At 44.2% G+C, this 22452-nt stretch overlaps 1 protein-coding gene across 1 annotated transcript in view; it reads left to right on the top strand.

Annotated features, from left to right (window-relative positions):
* LOC147010268 (receptor-type tyrosine-protein phosphatase H-like) overlaps positions 1-22446 on the top strand; it is a gene marked incomplete at its 3' end in the record, with an annotated part of 72570 nt that extends 50124 nt beyond the window's left edge. Inside the window, exons 9-15 of the mRNA XM_085862375.1 lie at positions 1566-1613; positions 1905-1986; positions 2153-2243; positions 6902-6978; positions 12067-12201; positions 12348-12470; positions 22258-22446. Coding sequence (XP_085718501.1) covers positions 1566-1613; positions 1905-1986; positions 2153-2243; positions 6902-6978; positions 12067-12201; positions 12348-12470; positions 22258-22446 — 745 coding nt within the window. The remainder of the gene's footprint in view (positions 1-1565; positions 1614-1904; positions 1987-2152; positions 2244-6901; positions 6979-12066; positions 12202-12347; positions 12471-22257) is intronic.
* Between the last annotated feature and the right edge of the window lie 6 nt (positions 22447-22452).

Here is a 22452-nt window from a genome sequence, read left to right as displayed (position 1 = left end):
AAGTTTGATGGGGATCATCGATGGAATGCAATCTTCAAGTGTCACCATAAATGTTCAATTGTGTTCAAGTCAGGACTCTGACTGGGCAACTCAAGAACATTTATTTTCTTCTTATTCATCCACTCCAGTGTGGCTTTAGCTTTGTGCTTCGGATCATCGTCCTGATGAAATGTGAATCTCTAACCCAGTTTCAGATCCATGGCTGACTCAAGCAGGTTTAATACCTGACTCTCCTGTACCTTGCACCGTCCATTGTCCCTTCTATCCTGACAAGCTTACCAATCCCTGCTGATGAAAAGTACCACCATGCTTCCACCACCGTGCTTGACAGTAGGGAGTGCACACCAGTTGATGTGCAGTGTTTGCACGAGATGTAATGTTTTGAATTTAAACCAAAAAGTTCAATTTTTGTCTCGTCTGACCACAAAACCTTTCTCCACATGCTTGCAGTCTGACTAACACTCTTTTTCACAAACTCCATACATGCTTTTAGATGTGTCTTTTTCAGTAATAGCTTCTTTATTTCCACCTGTCCATAGAGGTGAGCTTTGTGAAGGGAACGGGATATTGTTGATTGATGAACACAGAGCCCCATCTCGGACATCGAGCCTTGTAGATCTTTCAAAGTCATTGTTGGATTTACAGTGACATCCCGAACCAGTTTCCTGCTTTCCTGGCTGCTGAGTTTGGATGGGCGACCTGATCTGGGTCGTGTCTGGGTGGTATGATGCATCTTCTACTTCTTAATGATGGATTTCCCTGTACTCAAAGGGTTAATGAGTGCCTTTGACTTTGAAATCTTCTTATAACCCTCTCCTGAACGGTGCTTCTCCACCACTTTATGTCTGACTTCTTTGGAAAACTCCTTGGTCTTCATGTTTACCCGGTTTGTTGGCGAAGTGAGTTACACCAAACTGAGAATCACCTGATTTTCTGTGTTAATCTAACTTATTCATATTTCATCTGTATTTTTCAGCTTTTTCACATTGGAGTAGTTTGTGAAGACTATATGTGTGTGTGTGTGTGTATATATATATATATATATATATATATATATATATATATATATATATATATATATATATATATATATATATATATATATCAAGTTTGATTTGAAAACATCATGAAATAAGCTCAGATGGCATCAAAATGTGACAACTTTGGAGGGGGGGGGGTGAATACTTTGGCAGGCCATTCTGGTCGTCTACTTCGAGACATGACCTTGCATTTCTCAGTAGCGAATAGAACATTCCTGTTCATTTGTCCAGAAAGGAAAGGTCCTGGATGCCACTGGTTGAGAATGTAGAAATTGTCCGAGACCAGACAGTGTCTTATGGCTGAGACATCCTCTGATTTCACCTGAAACTCTTGCCTGATAATCACAGAAATTGTTCCCTTCAACTAAGAGAGTGATAATTTATTTATATTACAATGAAACCGCATTTTTACTTGCTTTTAGCGTTGTATACATGAGAGATGTTGTTGAATGTTGAGGTATTTCTCTTGATAAAGTGCTTTTTCTCTGTTGTTGGAATTCAATAACGCTGCTGCTGTTTCTGCAGGGAGAACAAGACGATACCCCTCAAACCTTTATCCATGAAAATCATTGCGTACGTCTCATTCCTTCTTCACACCAAACATCTCGTAAGACAAGTGTATCGATGTAAACAATTGTCACCTTTTAACAGAATGTGTTTTATCCTGTCCAAACACAATGTACAGGTCTATTCCAAACACAATGTGTACAGGGCTATTGTTCCGATTTTATATCGATTTATGATAACTGCATAATTATCAGCTCCAGGATTGTATTATTATCCAAAAGGTTTTGTGCAATCATAAATAAAGTTTCACTGATCGCTCTTCGTTCACTCCAAAATGTATTCTTGTTTTGTTTTTAGGAAGATCCCCTGCTCGAATTTTGAGCAACATTACCAGCAACTGCACGCTGACAGTGATTATGGTTTTGCTGAGCAATACGAGGTGGTTCTATTCTCATCTTGTCAAATGTTGTCACAGAGTTGAATGTTGTGTTTTTATCAATATCTGCACGCTCCGATAAGGGGGCACAGATGTTATCACACAGTAACCTCAAACTGGATGGTTTACATACTCATTGCATAACTCGCATTCTCTGTTCCTGTGACAGATGCTCAAGAATGTGGGGAAGTCTCAGCCACGCACTGCGGGACAACTTCCCAGCAACCTCTCCAAGAACAGATACAAGGACATCGTTCCTTGTGAGTTGTGTCACAATCCAGTTAGGACCTTGTGAGATGTCGGAAAGCCTTTTTGGTTTTATGAAAAGCACATTGACAGAATGTCACCCACCACAAAGCCAAAGGCCATTCGAAGGTGGGGGCACACAAAGGAAAGTGTAGATATTTTATGGCAAAAGACAAAAGGTGTTTTATGAATAGTATGATTATTGTTATTAAAGAGAAAGAAGAAATCTATTTCATACCTCTTGAACTGAGGGAGGTTCGGGGATTGAGGAGAAAGCAGGATGCAGATAGAGTTCCGCAATACAGGGAAAGAGACTAGAGGAGTACCTCATAGTCTTAGTCCTTGGGACAGATATCGTGTATGGATGGGAAGAAACTGCCAAACATGGAGAGCGACTAAAATTACTTTCAGGTGGAACAACCTCTGAGACCCTCAGAGCACATTCTGTGAAAATATCTGCAGAAAAGGCTCAAATAATCAAGAGAGCGGTGGACTGAGAGAGGTTCCAGGGATGATGCAAACTCCTGTCCCACCAGATTGGCAGCATGTCACTGGATCCTGTCAAGGAGAGATAGGTGACAGGCTGGAGTACCAGCCCAAATATGGCAGCAACACTCCATGACAAATCGTATCGCGGCCTTGATAGATAGAGCATAGCAGCTGGTGGAAGGTATAACCGAGCATGAAATAAGCAGCCAAGGCACTGAGAGGCTCTTTTATTCATACCAGAGATGTACTTTTCCCAGCTCATGAGGCATGAGCTGATATCCAATGCAAGCAGATGGATAACAGGAAGTTCTGGTCAAGGTGAATAATCTGTACACAGGGTTGGAAAACAAGGTGATTTTGAACTAGACACAGACAACAAGTGGGATTTTTTTTTTGGTTGAAGGTAATGAGCCAGTAATTTCCCCAGTTAATCACACTATCTTGGTCCCAATTGAAAGTGGCACTGGCCTAGACATAGTGAGGAGGAGACATGGTTCCTCGATGTGTAGTATACATCCATAACATTTTGAGATATCCTGCGACAGACAAACAAACAGCGGTGAAAACCTAACCAGCGTCCACCTTTGGTGGCGGTGGTAATGGTTGAGTGAACAGAGCAGAAAGAGTATGAGCAACAGCAGCAGAGCAGGTTTTTAGGACATGAACGCTGATGCCATCTGGGCCTGTCGCAGAATCACAGTCAAGGTTTCCCAGAAACCACTCCATTTTCTCAAGTGAGAAAGACACTGTATCCAGGACCAGTTTGGTATGAGAGGGTCGGGTCGGTGGAAGGAGAGGTGGGTTCAGTACACAAGATTTTGAAGCAAACAAAGAATTGAGACATTCGGCCTTCTCACGAGCGGAGTCGGCTGGAGTGCCATTTGAAGTGAGGGAAGGGATGGTGGGGGAGCATCCTCGAGAGACGGACTTGACAAAGCACTACCAGGTTTTAAAGGAGGGAGACAAGTTTGAACGTTCATTTTTAAGATTGGACAGATGTTGTGTTCTGGCTCTTTTGAGGGTAGACACACACTTGTTGTAGGCTTTGTGGAATGACCTGAGGTTGCCTTCGGGTGCATTTGCCTTCCAGAAGGAGAAGGCAATTTGTTTGACAGCAACTGCCTCACCACATAATTATGTGTACCAGGGGCAGGAGGATAGGTATGATGACAGGCACAAGTCTGTACATAAGGAAAGCAAACTTGTGTGGAAGTAACCGCAGGCAGTATTCATGACAGGAGAGGTGGAATTAAAGGACCAGTGTTGGTATGAGAGGACTGCTTGCAGTCCTTGCCAGACAGCTTGTATGACCTGCCAGACTATATGGCACTGAAGCAGCTCTCTGACGATAGACAGAGATGTTGACCTTCATAAGCACATGATCAGAAGAACCAATTGGAGCAAAAGAGGAACAGGAGACATCTGCAAAAAAATTAGTCATAATCAAGTCCAGAAGGGAGGATGTGCCATTGGAAGAAATCTTTGTCGGAAATTTTACTGAAAGGTGAAACTCATGGAGTCACAGTTCAGTCCTTTGTTGTTTTTTTTGTTTACCATGTCGAGGCTCATCTTAGGGCTAACACACAAAAACACAAAACAAGCGGAGCAGGAGACAAGAGGGGTGGGAGAGGGAAGCACAAAGTGGCGGGGAACAAAGACAATAGGATATCTGTGGAAGGGAGAGGGATGGGGTGGGGTACATGGGGGTAACCAAGATAGTACGACAGGGACATTCTGGAAAGAAAACAGGGAATTTGTAGGAGGTGGGTTTGGGCTGGATTAACGGGGGTAGAAAAGATTAGGGTTTTGGATGGGGGAAGATATGAGATAGTGGTGAACAGCTGTTTTGAAGACCCGGAGGGAGGAGTGGGATTGAAGAGAGTGTGGAAGTTTGTTTCAGAGGCGGGAAAAACGAGGAATAAAAGAGTGACGGTGAGCAGTGATTCTTGATTTTGATATTTTCACCAGAAGGGGTTTTTTGGCAGACCTTGAGCACCCTGAGGAAATATTTGGGGGGGGGGGACAGATCACAGACATAGCAGGAGGGGAGAAGGCCGAAGAGGAGATGGTAGTAGACAGAAAGACCACCGACCTGCCTACAGTGAGAGAGTGAAAGATCCAAAGACTCAACTTCATCGTGGGAGATACCAATGATCCTAAAACCCTTGGTTTCCAAAGCGTGAAATCGAGCAAGGTGTGAGGCAGGAGCACCACCCCTGAGGGGGGCAGAGTACTCCATCAGACTGTGTAGGAATGCTTTGTAAATGGTTGGAAGTTTGGGTGTGCCAAGGATGGACTTTGCATGACGTAGGATGCCCAGTTGGTGACTGGCATTGGAGGCCAGCTTGGAGTTGTGGTTTTCCCAGGAAAAATCATGGCAGATAGTGAGCTCTAAAAGCTCGAATGAAAGGACTTCATCAAAAGGATTGTTGAGAAAATAGATTGGGTTTTCTCAACGGTCCTTTTGGAGAGACAAGGTGAGGGTGTGCAATTTGTCAGGATTGAAAGACGTATTGCAAGTGTTTGACCTGCTTGTGATTTTATCCAGATCTGCAGAGTGTGAAGAGGCTATTGCCTGCCGATCAGAGGGATGAGAGATTGTACAGCAGAGGATGGAGGCATCAGCAAAGAGATAAAGAGGATTTTCCAGAGTCTGAGATCATTGATGAAAATCAGAAAAAGCACAGGGCCCAGAATGCTGCCTTGAGGAACTCCTGCCTGGACAGGAAGAGGGGATGAGAGAATTCCATTTAGAGCCACACGTTGACTGCGACAGGAGAAGAAGTCCACGAGCCATGAGTGGAGATGTCCTTAGATACCATAGGAAGAGAGTTTGATGAGCATGGCAGGGTGTCAGACCATATTGAAAGTGAACTAACCATTCATTGTGATGAACATTAAAGTCTCCAATGACCATAATGTCAGCAGTTGGACGTCGAGACAGCGCCAAATCAATACGATCGGTGATGGCATCAAAACTAGCACAATTGGGTGATGATGGAGATCGATAAAAAATATTGGTAGCCAGTGGAATGAAAGAGTGCTCGGTGAAAGCACATCAACTCTTTTGTAATATCCTCAAGGGAGACCCCAATCCAACTACTAGAGAGGCCTTTTTAATCAATACACAAACAATGAGAAGGTGGAAAATCAAGTCTATGCAGGATGTAGCCGGGCACTACAAAAGATTCAGATAACTCCTCAGTGTGGAGACTAGTTTCAAAAAGAGCAAGCAGATCCGAAGACTTCAATTTCAAGAAGGATTGTATGGCAGAGAAATTGTCACAAACCCCCCCCCCCCCCCGATATTAGTGTGTAGCAGATACTTAGCGGCTTATACCTAGGTACCCTTGGTGTCAAGACTCAGAATACATGTTGAGAACACGTCTCATTGGATGGAATAATCATAATGATGGAAAATATAGAGGGAGAAGGAATATTTGTTTCGCAATCGACATGTCACGCACAAGGCACTGCCACCATCCATGCACGTCCATGGCAGTACAGCTATCCGGGCATTTTACACCTGCTGATAGATCAGCCTCTCAATGCATTACCATCGAGTTTGGGATCCTGCTCCATCAGGCGGCCATGACCTGCAGCATCTTTTTAACCTGTACCCTTCCCTTCAGAGTAGAGAGGCTCAGGCTGTCAAAACATGGGGCTTCATGTTCATGAATATTATGATAAACCAAATATCCTCCAATGGAACAACCAACCACTTGCACTGAAACAAGACTATATCAAAAATTTGGCTCTTCACATTACAAAGAAGGCTGGGAGTGGCTTACTAGTCTGCTTCAAGACAACAAATAATGGGAGACTGCTGACCAAGATGAACGAGCTCAACCCACAAGGCTTTGAGTTCAGAGTTGTCTTCCCTCCCCAAGACAGATTGCCAACCCAGGCTAACGAGCTCCATCTGCTGAGAGCACCTGATTTTGAGACACCAGGAACTCGCCTGCATCGTCTCGGCATGAGAATCCAGGCAATAGGATTAGGAGAGGCTCTTTGAGTTCCCGTGCTGTAATTAGGATATTTCGGAGGAGATGGAGATGCTAAATCAACCAACTCAATCCCAGCATTTTCCATAACCCACTTTTGACCCCAAAATGTATCTCCACAACTGAAGTTTGCCACCTTGAGGTGTGAACATGTCACATGTGCTTATTTTCCTTTGCAGATGATGACAGTCGGGTGTGCCTGATGGTTCAAGACAATGAAGAAACTTCAGATTACATCAATGCAAGCTACATCGCTGTGAGAAGTTCTGTTTTTTGACACATACCTGCAGCATTTTTATTGGTTTAATAACTTTTTATTTTTAGTTACACTTGTTTCACAGCAGTCACCTCTTTGAGTTTCAGAACTTACAACTGGAGACATGATGCCATGAAATTGTACAGAAGGTAGAACAGATCCTTGTAAAAGACTGTATTGTCTTTGGATAAAGCAGGAGAAAGGCCGAGCCAACCTTTGACAGTGCAAAGAGCAAGCTAAACCAGGCAGCGATTTAATGACCAAAACTGCTGTTGCCTAAAAAATGGTTCTCAAAGTCATCGGCAAAGGAGATCAAGAAAAACTCGAGAGATAACTCGACACATCCAAGAAACATCCAAGAAAGCCCTCGTTCCTTTTCGAGAAATTCATGTGAAAAATTTAACAATTTTCTTTTTACAATCTTAAAAAATGCATTAGTGTTTCCCTTCCTGGATCCAAACTGAACCTGAGTGGGAAGCAGGCCAAGCCATGTGGCGTATGTTTTATTTAGTTACCATCGGGTAACCGTAAGGTGTCAGAACTATTATGGCAAATAATTCTGCGTCCTCAGCCGAAGGCCGGAAGCATTATGGTTTTGGGTTGTCCATCCTTTCGTTGTCTGCGTTTTTTTTACCATGTTAACTTATGAACCACTGAAGGGATTTCAACCAAACTTAGAACAAGTAGAGACTTTAACGATGAACTGATTCAACATTGGGTTCAACAGGTCAAAGTTTAACGATGAACTGATTCAACATTGGGTTCAACAGGTCAAAGGTCATGTGCACTTTCAAAATTATTTTACAGACCATAATTTGAGTTAGAGGCATCTGATGTTCCCCATCTTGTACTTATCTCTTTCCCTGATCTGACCTTTAGATTTTCCTGTGACCTTAAATTGAGGTCAGACGTAACATTGGGTTTACATCTTACGTCGGTGAGGGCAAATCCATCGACACATTCGCGTTAAATTCTGTTTTCTCATAAAGGGCAGTTTCACTTTCCTTCAGAGTCCAAGTCTTTTGACATTCCCCATTTTACAACTCATGGGCATACTTACACTGACACACACAAAAATAGTTTCTTCATTTCCTTGTCTTGCATGAAGTATTCACACCCCTTGACTTTTGTCACTGATCTACACAAAATACCCCATAATGACAAAGTGAAGACATGTTTTCAGAAATTTTTATAAGTTAATTCAGAATGAAAAGCTGAAATGTTTTGTGTCAATAAGTATTCTACCCCCTGAGTCAATATAGTGTAGAAGAGCCTTTGGCAGCGATGACAGCTTTGAGTCTTCGTGGGTATGTCTGTATCAGCTTTGCACATCTGGATTTGGGGATTTTCTCCCATTCTTCCTTGCAGATTTACTCAAGCTCTGTCAAGTTGGATGGGGAGTGTCGGTGAACAGCAATTTTCAAGTCTTTCCACAGATTCTCGGTGGGATTCAAGTTTGGCCTTTTGCTGGGCCACTCAAGGACTTTCACATTCTTGATCTGAAGCCATTCCAGTGTTGCTTTGGCTGTATGCTTGGGGTCATTGTCCTGTTGGAACGTAAATCTTCGCTGCAGTCTCAGGTTTTTTTGCACTCTGAAGCAGGTTCTCCTCAAGGATTTTTCTGTATTTGGCTCCATTAATTATTCCCTCGATCCTCACAAAGTCTTCCATGCCCTGCCGCTGAAAAGCATCCCCAGAGCATGATGCTGCGTCCACCATGCTTCACGGTGGGGATGGTGTTAGATGGGCGATGAGCTGTGCTCATTTTCTGCCAGATGTCGCGCTTTGCATTCAGGCCGAAGAGTTAAATTTTCATCTCATCAGACCACGGAATCTTTTGCCTCGTGCTCTCAGAGTCTTTCACGTTCTCTTTTTGCAAACTCCAGGCATGCTGTCATGTGACTTTTTCTCAGGAGTGGCTTCTATTTGGCCACTCTTCCATGAAGCCGAGATTTGTGAAGTGCTGCAGAGATTGTTGTTCTGGCAGGTTCTCCCATCTCAGCCAAGAAACTCTGTAGTTCTGTCAGAGTGGTCATTGGGTTCTTGGGTCCTTCTTGCCCTTGACCAAGGTACTTCTTGCCTGGTTGCTCAGTTTGGTTAGACGGCCAGCTCGAGGAAGAGTGTGGGTAGTTACATATTATTTCCATTTCCTCATGATGGAGCTCATTGCACTCTTGGGAACTCTCAACACTCCAGAAATTGTTTTATACCTTTCCCCCAGATCTTTCCAAAAAGCATGGAAATAGCAGAGGATGCGAGAGAGAGAGAGAGAGAGAGAGAGAGAGAGAGAGAGAGAGAGAGAGAGAGAGAGAGAGAGAGAGAGAGAGAGAGAGAGAGAGAGAGAGAGAGAGAGAGAGACAGACAGACAGACAGACAGACAGACAGACAGACAGACAGACAGACAGACAGACAGACAGACAGACAGACAGACAGACAGACACAACCAACCTGTCTGTCATGGTAAAGTGATACATCCATCGACTCAGCTTCATCACAGGAGATTCCAATAATCTTAAAGGCCTTGCTTTCCACAGCCTCAAGCTGAACAAGATGTGAAGCAGGCGAGCTATCCCAAAGAGGAGAGCAGTACTCCATCAAGCTGTGGATGAAGGCCTTGCAGGTGGATAGGAGTTCAGGTGTGCCAAGGAAGGACTTTGTAGAAGTCAGTGGCTGGCTTTGGAGGCCACCTTTGAAATGTGGTTTGCCCAAGAAAGATTATGGCTGGAACTGAAACCGAGGAGCTTGAATGGCTGAACTTCCTCAAGAAGATTGTTGAAAATGTCGAGAGGAGGTTTTCTAGATGGTCCTTTTGGAGAGAGGTAGTGAGATTTGTCAGGATTGAAATACATATTCCAAGTGTTTGACCAGCTTGTGTTGATATCAAGGTCTGAAGAAAGGGAAGAGGCTGCTTCCTGCCTGTCTGAAGGATGAGGGATGTAACGGCAGAGGGTGGAGTCATCATCAAGTCGATAAAGAGGATTTTCCAGAGAGTCAGAGAGAGATTATTGATGAAGGAAGATCAGGAAAATGGACTGGGTCCAGAATACTGCCTTGGGGCACACCAACTTAGACAGGGAGAGGAGATCAAAGGATTTAATTGAGACCACACATTGGATACGAGAGTAGAGGAAGTCAGTGAGTCATGTGTGGAACATCCTTGTTCCTTGGATTCCCCAGGCAGAGAGTTTGAAGAGCAAGGCAGGATTCCAGACTGTGTCGAAAGCTCGAGATATGTCCAGATAGACGACTCTGATCCATTGTTGGGTGAGTAGAAGGAGCATGTGTAATGTAGATTGACCAGATCTGAATCCAAACTGGTGATCTGAGATGAGGTTGTGGGAGAAAAGGAATTTTTTTATGTCACCTGCAATGATTGATTCCATGACCTTGCTGATGATTTGAGGTAAGGTAATAGGTCTGTAGTTAAGGGGATCCGTTTTTGCACCTTTTTGCACCTTTTTTATGCAGTGATGTTGTTTGATTTCCAAGCAGATGGAAGATGACTGGGGGCAAATAATAGGGTGAAAAGGGCAGAGAGAGGATTGCAAGAGCAGCAGATCAGGCTTTTAGGACACATAAACTGATGGCATCTGGTCCGGTAGCAGAGTCGGAGTCGAGGGATAAAAGAACCTTCTACACCTTCTCAGGTGTGAAAGACACAGAGTCTCGGAGCAGTTGGGTACGACAGGGAATGGTCGGTACAGAGACTGAGAGGTTGGGGTGGTGAACTGTTTTGAAAATTTGGAAGCAAACACAAAATTGAGGCCTTCAGCCTTCTCAGGAACAGAGTCAGTTGTGGTTTCATTTGAAGTTTGAGAATCCAATCTTGACGTTGGACAGATGTTGTTTTCTGTCTCTCCTGAGAGTTCCTGCCAATCTTCCTGAGTGAAATGGCAGACTCACTGGCAATGAGGTAGCTCTCTGGGTATAACCAGCGAGTTGTTGACTTTCACAAGCACATGATCAAATGAACCAGTTGGAGCAGAGAAAGACCAGGAGACATTTGTGGGAATGTATGTTATCACCAAGTCAGGAAGAGGGGATTTGCCATTAGGAGAAATCCGGGTTGGAAAGTTTACGGATCGAGTCAAACCCATTGAGTCACAGAAGTCCTTTGTTGAAGTGCCATGGCGTGCGAGAGAGGTACCAACACTCAGCCAATTTGCACGGTGACAATTGAAATTGCCACATATGAGGAAGAGCGAGTTGGGATGAGTGGGTTAAAAGGTACTCTTGGGGGTTGGGAGGTGTAGGATCGGTACACAGACAGTGAGAAATTCAGTTATTGATGTAAATTGCAACTATGAAATGAGGGGGAATAGGATAACATTGAAAATGCAGAAAGGGCAAAATTTTTGGAATTAAAAAAAATAAGAGACAGGACGACAAAACGACCTCAGAAGTGAGACAATTAGTTCCTGGCTATCCGAGTAGGCCGAGGCTACACAAAAAAAGCAAACCAATTCAACAACAATGATAACGAGGTACAAGGTGTCACGGAAACATTTTAATGAAAATACAAACAACACACAGGGATGAAAATATAACAGAAAAACATGACGGATCCGATTCGGAAAACTGAACTTTGATTCAGGTGTAAGGAAGAGTTGTAGATCCGGCCTACACGTGGAGCAACCCAGGGCTGGAAGCCAAATGAGAAGTCAAAGGCCTTTTCATGTTTTAAAGCAGGCAGGTTAATGGAGTCATAGTACTCTCCAGTCTCATTTTGAGACTTCTTCCTCGTTCTCTTTTTTTTTCTTTGCTCCCACCCTGCTGTCCATGTCATATGTAAACCTTCTTAAATCTCAACTTCCTGCTCACATCCTCCTCTTTGTCCCACTTTTTCTCACTTGTGATATTACCTTGATTGAGATTGCCTTGTGCTCTTCACCATCATTCACTTCTTCCTTGACCATTGATGAGATTAAAAAGTTACTCATTTATCACATCAGCAGCCAAGCAGATATGGAAATGTTATGATGTGATTAAACGAGGCTGCAGTCATAGTCCTCTCCAATATGTTCCCCTCCAGCCTTAAAAATAATGATGTGAAAGACTGTAAAGTGATGCTTTCTGATATCTCTGCAGGGATTCTCTTCTCAGAAGGAGTTCATTGCTTCTCAGGGTCCTCTTCCCAGCACCGTTGTGGATTTCTGGCGTATGGTCTGGGAACAGAAAGTTAGCACCATCGTCATGCTGGCCCAGTGCGTGGAGGCCGGTCGGGTAAGTCTGAACAAAGCCGACACGGTTACAAAGATTGATCCGTTTCTATGGTTTCCATGTTATGTTGAATGACACTTTGCTCCCCATCATTTTTCTGACTCGCAAATCCCGACGTCCTCACCTCATCCATGCATTTTCTCTGACAGCCAAAATGTGAGCAATACTGGCCAGATGACAAGCAACCGCACAACTACGGGAAATTTATCATCTCCCTACTACGAGAAGATAACGTGGAGCATTGGATCGTTCGTGCCTTGGAAGTCCGCAACGTAAGATAATGGGGATCCTGGAGACACGTAAATGAAGGACATCGTTTGGTGTTCAGAGGGTTAAAACCAACATGTGATGGATTCAGATTGGAACACTAAACGTGTGTGTGTGTGTGTGTGTGTGTGTGTGTGTGTGTGTGTGTGTGTGTGTGTGTGTGTGTGTGTGTGTGTGTGTGTGTGTGTGTGTGTGTGTGTGTGTGTGTTGGGATTTAACTCTTTCCATAAGTTATATTTTTTCGAGTGGATGTCACATTATATCTGTCATGACAGGGTGTTTCTATTATTACAATAATATATTTTAATATATCTGAATACAAAATTGGATTTATTGATCATGAAGCTGTGGAGAACGAAGGACTGCAAGGCGGTGGCGGGAGAACATGTCATAAGCCATCACAACCCTATGGTGTTTGCTGTGCACATGTAGAAGATGAAGGATGTTAAAAGCCTGGGCCCCAAAACTTGACAAGTGGTGGGAGTGCAAAGAACTATGTAAAGGTGAATGTGGAAGTCGTGGAGATTATGGAGGAGGCAATGTGAACAGTGTTGGAAAAGATGAAGAAGGGGAGGACACTGGGCGTTGATGAAATCCATGTGAAGATGTTAATTGCGGTGGAAGGAGTTGGAGTCAGTTGGATGAAGAGGTTGGTGAATGTATGTATGAAAGAAGATGTTTCCGGAGGAGTGGCAGACTGGTCTAATTGTTCCAATCTGGAAGAGGAAGGGAGACGTACAAGATATGGGGAGGTACCGAGGCATCACGCTTGTAAGTCATATCATGGAGTTACGAAGGAGGATTCCTGACGGAAGGAAAAGGAAAAGTGGGAGCTGGAGATAAGCGGAGAATACCAAGGGCTTGAAATGGTGAAGGGACTAGTGTTGGGATGTTTAAGTTGAGACAATTTGTGAAGAAGAGGTTGGAGATGAAAGGTGAAATGGTTTTAGGATTGTCTTATGACACTGTCCCAAGAGCGATGGTAAAGGGAGTGCCAGAACCTGAAGTTAGGTTTGTGGCATGTATGTAGGAGAGAACTAAGGGAAGAGTTTTGTTTTGTCATGAATTGTCAGAAGAGTAATCTTTTTCTGTATAGAAAGTCGAAGCTCCTGGGGGAGCTAGAACAAAAGGAACAGTACAGGTTAAGGGACAAAATAGTGAGAGAGAGAGAGAGAGGGAGAGAGAGAGAGAGAGAGAGAGAGAGAGAGAGAGAGAGAGAGAGAGAGAGAGAGAGAGAGAGAGAGAGAGAGACAGAGAGAGAGAGAGAGAGAGAGAGAGAGAGAGAGAGAGAGAGAGAGAGAGAGAGAGAGAGAGACAGAGAGACAGAGAGACAGAGAGACAGAGAGACAGAGAGACAGAGAGACAGAGAGACAGAGAGACAGAGAGACAGAGAGACAGAGAGACAGAGAGACAGAGACAGAGACAGAGACAGAGACAGAGACAGAGACAGAGACAGAGACAGAGACAGAGACAGAGACAGAGACAGAGACAGAGAGCGAGAGAGAGAGAGATTTTGACAGAGAGAGAAAGACACTCACAGAGAGACAGAGACACAGACACAGACACAGAAACACCGAGACACCGAGACTTGGACAAATATGGGATGTGGGAAAGAATGCACGGTAGGAGAAGACATACAGGGTTGACAAGATGGATACAGAAGCAATCTCTCATGAAGGAAATAGAATGACCGCACTGTGGTCACAATGTGCAATAAAATCGGGTAACGGGGCGATCCGGTTAAAGCATTCTTAAAAGATGAACGCACGAGTGGTAAACCCACATTTAATGCGCTATTAAAAAAATTAACTCAACATCTCTAATCCATGGCAGCTTCCACCACAGTTATATCAGAACGAGCTCATTTGTCACACGGTCACAGATTGTTTAACTCCAACATGTGGCTGTTCAAAAACAACATAATGCTATTTTTGTTAGTCATTTACATAACGTAACTTTGATGACTTGACACAACGTAACGTCTTCATTATGTAATGTAACGCAACTCTTGATTACGTAACGTAATGTAATGCTTGGTTATGCAACACTTGATAACGTAATGTAACTAAATGCTTGGTTACGTAATGCAACCAAGTAATGCCCGATTACATAATGTAATGCTCAAGTACATAACGTAACGCTCAATTATGTAACGTAACACCTGATGACATGACGTAATGCTCAATTACGTAACATAATGCTCCATTACACAAGGTAACGCTCGATGACACAATCTAACACTCGATTACGCACCCTAACGCTCGAATTACACAACCTAACGCTCGGTTACATAGCGTAACACTCGATTACACAACCTAACGCTTGATTTCCCAACCTGACGCTCCATTACACAAACTCACGCTCAACTACACAACGTAATGCTCAATTACACAATGTAACACTCAATTACACAACGTTGCGACCGACTATAGCATTAAATGTACAGGCACTTAAACAGGTTTACTTCATGGACTGGCGCCACAAACACACATACAAAAGCCCAAAGAAAAGAAAACCTCCCTTCTGAGGCCGGTGAACCCTCTCCGGCCCTCTCCTCGTCCGCACGCGCAGGTCCACCACAGACCGCCTGCGGCGCCTCCCGTCCGCGTTTCCGAGGCGTCGCCCCGACTCGCCACCGGCCCGCGCCTTCACCGACAGGTCGCCCAATGCCAAGACGAGAGGGAGGGAGAGAGAACTCGACCTCGATGACAAAGAAAGAAAAGAGAGAGATCCAGCACGACCCCGACAGAGAGGATGACGTCGACGACCCAGACCAAAAAAAGGACTTGACCTCGACCACCAAGAGAGAGCTTGACCCCGACCACCAAGAGAGAGAGCGAGCCCTGCGTCATGTCCGCCTTATATTGTGCGGGGCTCTGCCCTTCGCTCCTCCCCGTTTTCGGCTCCGCCTCCCTTCGAGAAGGTTCCCGAAAAGGGGCGTTACCTCACCCCGACCGCCTCACGCCGTGCATCCACCAATCGGGGGCGAGCTGCCCTCCCCTTTCCTTCACACCAAGCATGGGGAAAACAGGCGGGAAAAACCCCACAGACTTCACAAGAGCTTTTGTTCTGTCAATCCTTCTCAGACGGTTTCCGACGCGTAAACCGTCTTACCGTGGTCCACGGAGGATAGCATTCGTAAGCGGGCGTAGTGGCGAAGATGGTGGTGATTGTTGTGAGGGTGGTGTGAGCGTGGTTGGCGTTGTGGCATAGTTGGTGGTGGCGGTTGTTTGTGTGGAGGTTTGTTGCAATGGTTGCTCAAAATCTCGATAGATAAAGAAAAACGGCTATCTCAAAGAGTCGCAGCCCAGTGAACACGAAGAAAACCCTTTAAACAATGGTGGGGACCTATCTGCACATAAACTTAGCGTCATAACTGATCGAAGGACCCTTTATGGTGTATTGCGAATTTCCACAGCCGGAAGAGTACGCTTGATTATGCAAGGTGATGCTTGATTACGTAATGTAATTCTTGATTACGTAATGTAATGCTTGATTACGTAATGTAATGCTTGATTCGGTAATGTAACGCTTGATTACGTAATGTAATTCTTGATTACGTAATGTAATGCTTGATTAGGTAATGTAACGCTTGATTACGTAATGTAACGCTTGATTACGTAATGTAATGCTTGATTCGGTAATGTAACGCTTGATTACGTAATGTAATTCTTGATTACGTAATGTAATGCTTGATTAGGTAATGTAACGCTTGATTACGTAATGTAATGCTTGATTCGGTAATGTAACACTTGATTACGTAATGTAATGCTTGATTACATAATGTAACGCTTGATTATGTAATGCAACGCTTGATTACGTAATGTAGTGCTTGATTACATAATGTAACGCTTGATAATGTAATGTCACGCTTGATTATGTAATGTAACGCTTGCTTATGTAATGTGCTTGATTACGTAATGTAACGCTTGATTATGTAATGCAACGCTTGATTATGCAAGGTGATGCTTGATTACATAATGTAATGCTTGATTACGTAATGTAACACTTGATTGTTTAATGTAACGTTTGATTGTGTAATGTAACGCTTGATTGTGTAATGCAACACTTGATTACATAATGTAACACTTGATTACATCATGTAATGCTTGATTACGTCATGAAACGCTTGATTATGTAATGTAACGCTTGATTATGTAATGCAATGCTTGATTATGTAATGTAACACTTGATTATGTAATGTAACTCTTGATTATGTCTTGCAACGCTTTAAATTGTAATGTAACGCTTGATTATGTAATGTAACGCTTGATTATGTAATGTAACGCTTGATTATGTAATGTAATGCTTGATTATGTAATGTAACGTTTCATTATGTAATGTAACGTTTGATTATGTAATGTAACGCTTGGTTCCGTAATGTAACGCAATGAAAATCTGACACAACAAACCCAAACAGTGTATAAGCAGCAAAAGTTCATTTGGAAAAATTATTTCTACATCATTCATGTAAATGGGTGTTATTGGTAGGGGGTGAATACAAACTGTACCTGTACATTATTATTATTATCTTCTTACAACTTCCCCTTTCACATGTGTGGTTCTCGGTATTGTATCATAATTCACTGCTCTTCTTCTTATTTTTCTTTTACTTCTTCTTCTGCTAATTCTTCTTCTTCTTCTTCTTCTTCTTCTTTTGAAGACAGTTTTCAATTCGACCTTTCCTTCATCCCGTGTCTAAAACGTCCCACTATAACGTTTCTTTTCTCCATGCTCTTAATTTAAAACTCCAAGTTTGCAAAGTATGTTCATGTTCCATCAATCGTCCTTTTTTTCAACTTCAGTGCCAATTCACCCCACCTCCTTACCTCCACCTCCACCTAACACCTCACCTGTTATCCCCTCTCGTTACCCCTCCCATCTTGCCCCTCATCCTACCTCTGCTCTTAGCACCTCTTAACTGTCTTCTGCTTCAGTATCAGCTCCTCCTCTGTTGTCCCAAAGTGTGTGGTGTTCTAACATCTGTGGGCTCCATTGTAACCTCACAGATATCTCACTCTCTCAATCAGTACACTCATCATCACAAACATGCTCCTTCCTTCCTCTCATCACACCTCCCCCTCTTCCCAACCCCTCAAATCTTGTACCTCCCCTTACCCGCTCCCTTCTTCACCAAAGCTCTACCAAGCCTCATCCTTACCCTCTCCTCACCTCTCCCATCGCCCTCCTGCACCTTGGCCGTGCCTGCTCTCGTCGTCTCCCCTCCCCCTCAAAGCAACCTTCACACGCTTTCCACTCCAAGCTTCCCTCTCACCTTTCACAAAAACTCCCCACTCACCTTTCTCCCTAAACTCTCGCATCTCACCCTGCTCCCTGCAATCTTCCCCCTCACTCCCCCTTCCCAAAATTGGCCCCGCACCTCACATCCAAAAAAGATCCCTCCTTCCCCCACCCTCTCTCTCTCTTCCATCTCATCATTCCATCTCTTCCAATCTTCGACTGCCCTCTGCCCCCTCTCTTATTACTCCCCACTGTACCTCAACCCATCACCACTGGGCCTTTTGTCCTCCTCATCCGGCCCTCTCCCCGAGCTATTCTGCAATCGCCCACACTCTTTCAACAGCTCTCCTTACCCCCCCTCCCTCGTCCTGCCCTACCCCCTGCCCTCCCCTGCACCCACAACTTCCTCCCCCTCCCTCTTCATTAACAATGTGGACCTCAAACATCCGGGGCCTTCGCTCAAACCTTACAGATCTTTTCATACAGGTTGCCACTGACAAACCAGACATTATCTGCTCAAGGCGCTGTCACACCTTGACGATTTAGCCAGCAATGGCAACGTATAAAAATGTATGTAAAACGTTGGCGTACGCTGAAATTTTGATGGTTTTTTTTTTTAAGTTTTGGTCATATTCATAACGTGTTGGTCGTATGCATAACATATTAGTAATGGGCACAGAACGTTTCGTTGTCTTATAGATAACTTATACCAACGAATGCTTAGCCTGTTGTCAGCGTTCACTACCTATGCCCAACGATAGTTTATCTTAGTCATAGCGCGCTAAACGTATCGCCGACGAACTTGTGGCGTAGCCTGTTAAAAACCTGCCGCACGCCCATTTAAATCATAACCGCCTGAAAATTGAAAGTGTCAACCACGCAGTCACACCTTGAAGATTTAGCCAGCGCATGCCGACCTATGAAAAATTTGCCGAACCAAGCTGGCACACGTCGAATACGGTATGGGTAAGTTGTGTATACGTTAAGAGCACGCTGAAAAACGATGAAGTACGCTGTCATATTTCGTGGTACGTCTCGTACGTCGTGAAATTTCAAGCATGCTGAAAATTTTGCGACGTACTCGCCGTATGGCTCACACGTTCCGCTACGCTGGGAATAAGTTATAGGCACGTTACACGATCGTTGACACACGTCGACACACGTTACTTGTAAGTTACTCATAAGTCGAAACACGTCGAGGTAATGTTTAGCATTCCCGGAACTTATTTTCTTCATCAAGGCACATTTTCTATTTTTCTCCTTGGCTCTGTGAAGGCACGTGACGAAATATCTGAAGTTGTTTTTTTTGTTTTTTTTTAGTCTATCACGAATTTTAAAATATATTCCGACATTTGCTTTTAAGTTTCGACGTCGACGTGACAATATCCTCAAACAGAAAATATTCACAGAGGAGGAACTAAGAATAAGACGTGAGCAAACTGAAGAGGCAATCGGACGTGACGTAACGGCACGTGACGAAATATCGGAAGTTATTGTTGTTTTTAAAAAAAAAAAACGCTGCCAATACGCCATTATATGGTAGCTGTAAATTAGAAACACGTTCACTAAGTTCTGTGGTCGTCCGGAAGACGTCAATCAAATACATCTACATACGTCAATATGCGTTGGAGGTGCGTTACACATAAGTTCAAAGCATGTTACTCATACGTTATAAATAAGTTTTGGGTACGCTAAGCATTACCTCGACGTGTTTCAACTTATGAGTAACTTGCAAGTAACGTGCCTCGACGTGTGTCAACGATCGTGTAACATGCCTACAACACATTACTCGTAGGTTATAAATAAGTTTCGGGTACACTAATCATTACCTCGACGTGTTTCGACTTCTGAGTAACTTACAAGTAACGTGTGTCGATGTGTTTCGACTTATGAGTAACTTACAAGTAACGTGTGTCAACGATCGCATAACGTGCCTACAACTTATGGCCAGTGTAGCGGAACGTGTGAGTCATATGTTGGCATACGTCGTAAAATTTCAAGCATGCTAAAATTTGAGGACAACCGCAAAGTACAACGATGAAAGCCAGCATACTATGACGTATGGCAGTGTTTTTCAGCGTGCTCTTAACGTATACAAAACTTACCCACAACGTATTCGACGTGTGCCAGCGTTTTAGACAAATTTTTCATGTCGGCATACGCTGGCTAAATCGTCAAGGTGTGACAGCGCCTTTAGCAAAAACTTTCCTCCCTCAAGCCATCTCTGACTCCCAAGTATCTCTCCATGGTTACTCCCTCCTCCGGTATGACAGACCTGAGCCTCGTCCTGGTGGAGGTGTTGCTCTCTTCATCAAAGACTCTATTCCTCACTCTCCATGCACTGCCCTCACTCCCACACACCCCCAGGAATACCACTGGCTACGGCTTCCCCTCCACTCCCACCTCATGTTTATATGTGTACTGTACCGTCCACCAAACAGTGATGACTCCATTTGCACCTCACTATCCGAAAACATGAACCAACTTCTATCTTCTCATCCCATCTGTCTCTTCCTCACATATGGTGACAGCAATTATTGTCATCACACAAGTTGTCTGGGTGTGGGTCCCTCTCTCACCTGCCATGGCAGTTCAGCAAAAGATGTCTGCGACTCATTGGGACTGACTCAATTGGTCACCTCTCCGACCCAGATGTCAACCAACGGTGCTTCATCTCTTCTGGATCTGATTTTGACCAATTTTCCAGAAAATATCTGCTGTTCTTCCTCCGCTCCAATCGGTTCTTCTGACCACCTCCTTGTCAAAGTGAACAACTCTCTGGCTGTTATCAGAGAACCACCTCAGCGCCATCGAGTCTGGCATTTCACTCAAGCCAACTGGCAGGGTCTCCGAGCAGCCCTCAAACTTCCAGACTGGTCTCTCATCACTACTTTCTCCAACATCAACTCATCCTGCGAATTCTTTCAAAGAAACTTGCTCTCCCTCGTGCACAGATTTATCCCCTCTCGTCTTCAGTTGTCCTACCCTTCCTCCCACCCTTGGTTCACTGAAGCTTGTGGCGAGGCAGTTGTCCTGAAACAACTTCCCTTCACCTCATGGAAAGCAAACCCAACTGAAGGTAATCTCAGTTCCTTCCATAAAGTTGGTAACTAGTGTGTATCTACCCTCAGGAGAGCCAGAAAACAACATCTTTCTCATCTCAAGTCTGAACTCTCAAACCTCTCTCCCTCCTCAAAATCCTGGTGGCGTCTAATCAAATCTGTTTCTGGTGTATGTTCCCCCTCCATCCCCTCCCTTACCTCAAATGGCAGCACTGCTGATACCGCATGTGAAAAAGCTGAATACCTAAACTCGGTGTTTGCAGCTAAATCTTGTGTCCAAAACCCATCACTTTCTCTACCCACCTTACCCAGTCGCACCCAACTGTCCCTGGACTCTGTGTCCTTTTCTCCTGACAAGGTGGAGAGCTTGCTGTCAAACCTCGACTCAGATTCTGCAACCGGTCCAGACGGCATCAGCCCACGTGTCCTAAAAACCGGCTCTTCTGCTCTTGCTCACCCTCTCTCTGTTCTAGTCACCCTCTCATTTGCTGAAGGTCATCTGTCATCTACTTGAAAATCAGCAAACATCACTGCCCTGCATAATAAGGTGCAAAAACAGATCCCTGCAACTCCAGACAAATCACCCTTCTTCCAATCATCAGCAAGGTCATGGAATCCATCATCGCTTCACATATCAAATCCTTCCTCATCACCAATGGCTTGATTTCCGATCTTCAATTTGGTTTCAGACCAGGTCACTCTACCCTGGATATGCTGCTTCTGCTCTCCTGCTTGTGGAAACCAAAGCATTTCGGATCATTGGTATCTCCCACGATGAGGCTGAGTCTTTGGGTCTCTCACTCAATCACCGCAGGCAGGTCGGTGATCCTTGTGCTTTTACCATCTCCTCTATGGCCTCGTCCCCCCCCCCCTGCTGCTCTGTCTGCGATTTGTCCCCACCACATTTCCACAGGGCGCTCAATGTCCACCAACAACCCCCTTCTGGTAAAACTACCAAAATCACTAATCACTGCTCACCTTCACTCTTTCATTCCCCTTGTTTTTTTTCCCCACATTTCGAACAAACTCCCACACTCTCTTCAATCCCATTCTTCCCTCCAGGTCTTCAAAACAGCTGTGCACCACCACCTCTTATCTCCCACCATCCAAAAACCATGATCTTGTCTACCCCCGCTTATCCACCCTCATCCCACCTCCTTCAAATTCCCTGTTTTCCTTCCTGAAAGTCCCTGTAACGTCCATCTTGTATTCGCTCTCCCATCCACAGATCTCGTGTCTCTGTTCCACATTGTTTTTTTATTTCCCTCTCCCACCCCTCCTGTTGTACATTTTGTGTGTTAGCTCTCGTACGAGCCTCGACGGTGTATACAAAAAATAAATAATCTTCTGTGATAATATTCTGCTTCTCTGACTTATTCCCTGAATTTCTCATCGGATAGGTTTGCTTGAAGGACCATCTGGGTGATTCTGATGAATGAATGTCAGTGAATTTATGTACTCACCAATATCTGGCATTTTCTCTGTTTAGAGTCAATTTACAGAAACTCGACAAGTATCTCAATATCACTTCCAATGCTGGCCTGACCATGGTGTGCCAAACACAACAACCCAACTCATCGATTTCGTCTCCGTGGTCCGAACTGATCTCATCCGAACCGAAATGTCCAAATCGACAGTCGTTCACTGCAGGTATGGAATGTTTTTAAGGCTCAGAGAATCCGGA

Source organism: Eptatretus burgeri, chromosome 17 (genome assembly GCF_056783735.1).
Source record: "Eptatretus burgeri isolate ZD-2024b chromosome 17, Ebu_testis_v1, whole genome shotgun sequence".
Classification (NCBI taxonomy): domain Eukaryota; kingdom Metazoa; phylum Chordata; class Myxini; order Myxiniformes; family Myxinidae; genus Eptatretus; species Eptatretus burgeri.
This window is presented reverse-complemented; position numbering and strand designations above follow the sequence as displayed.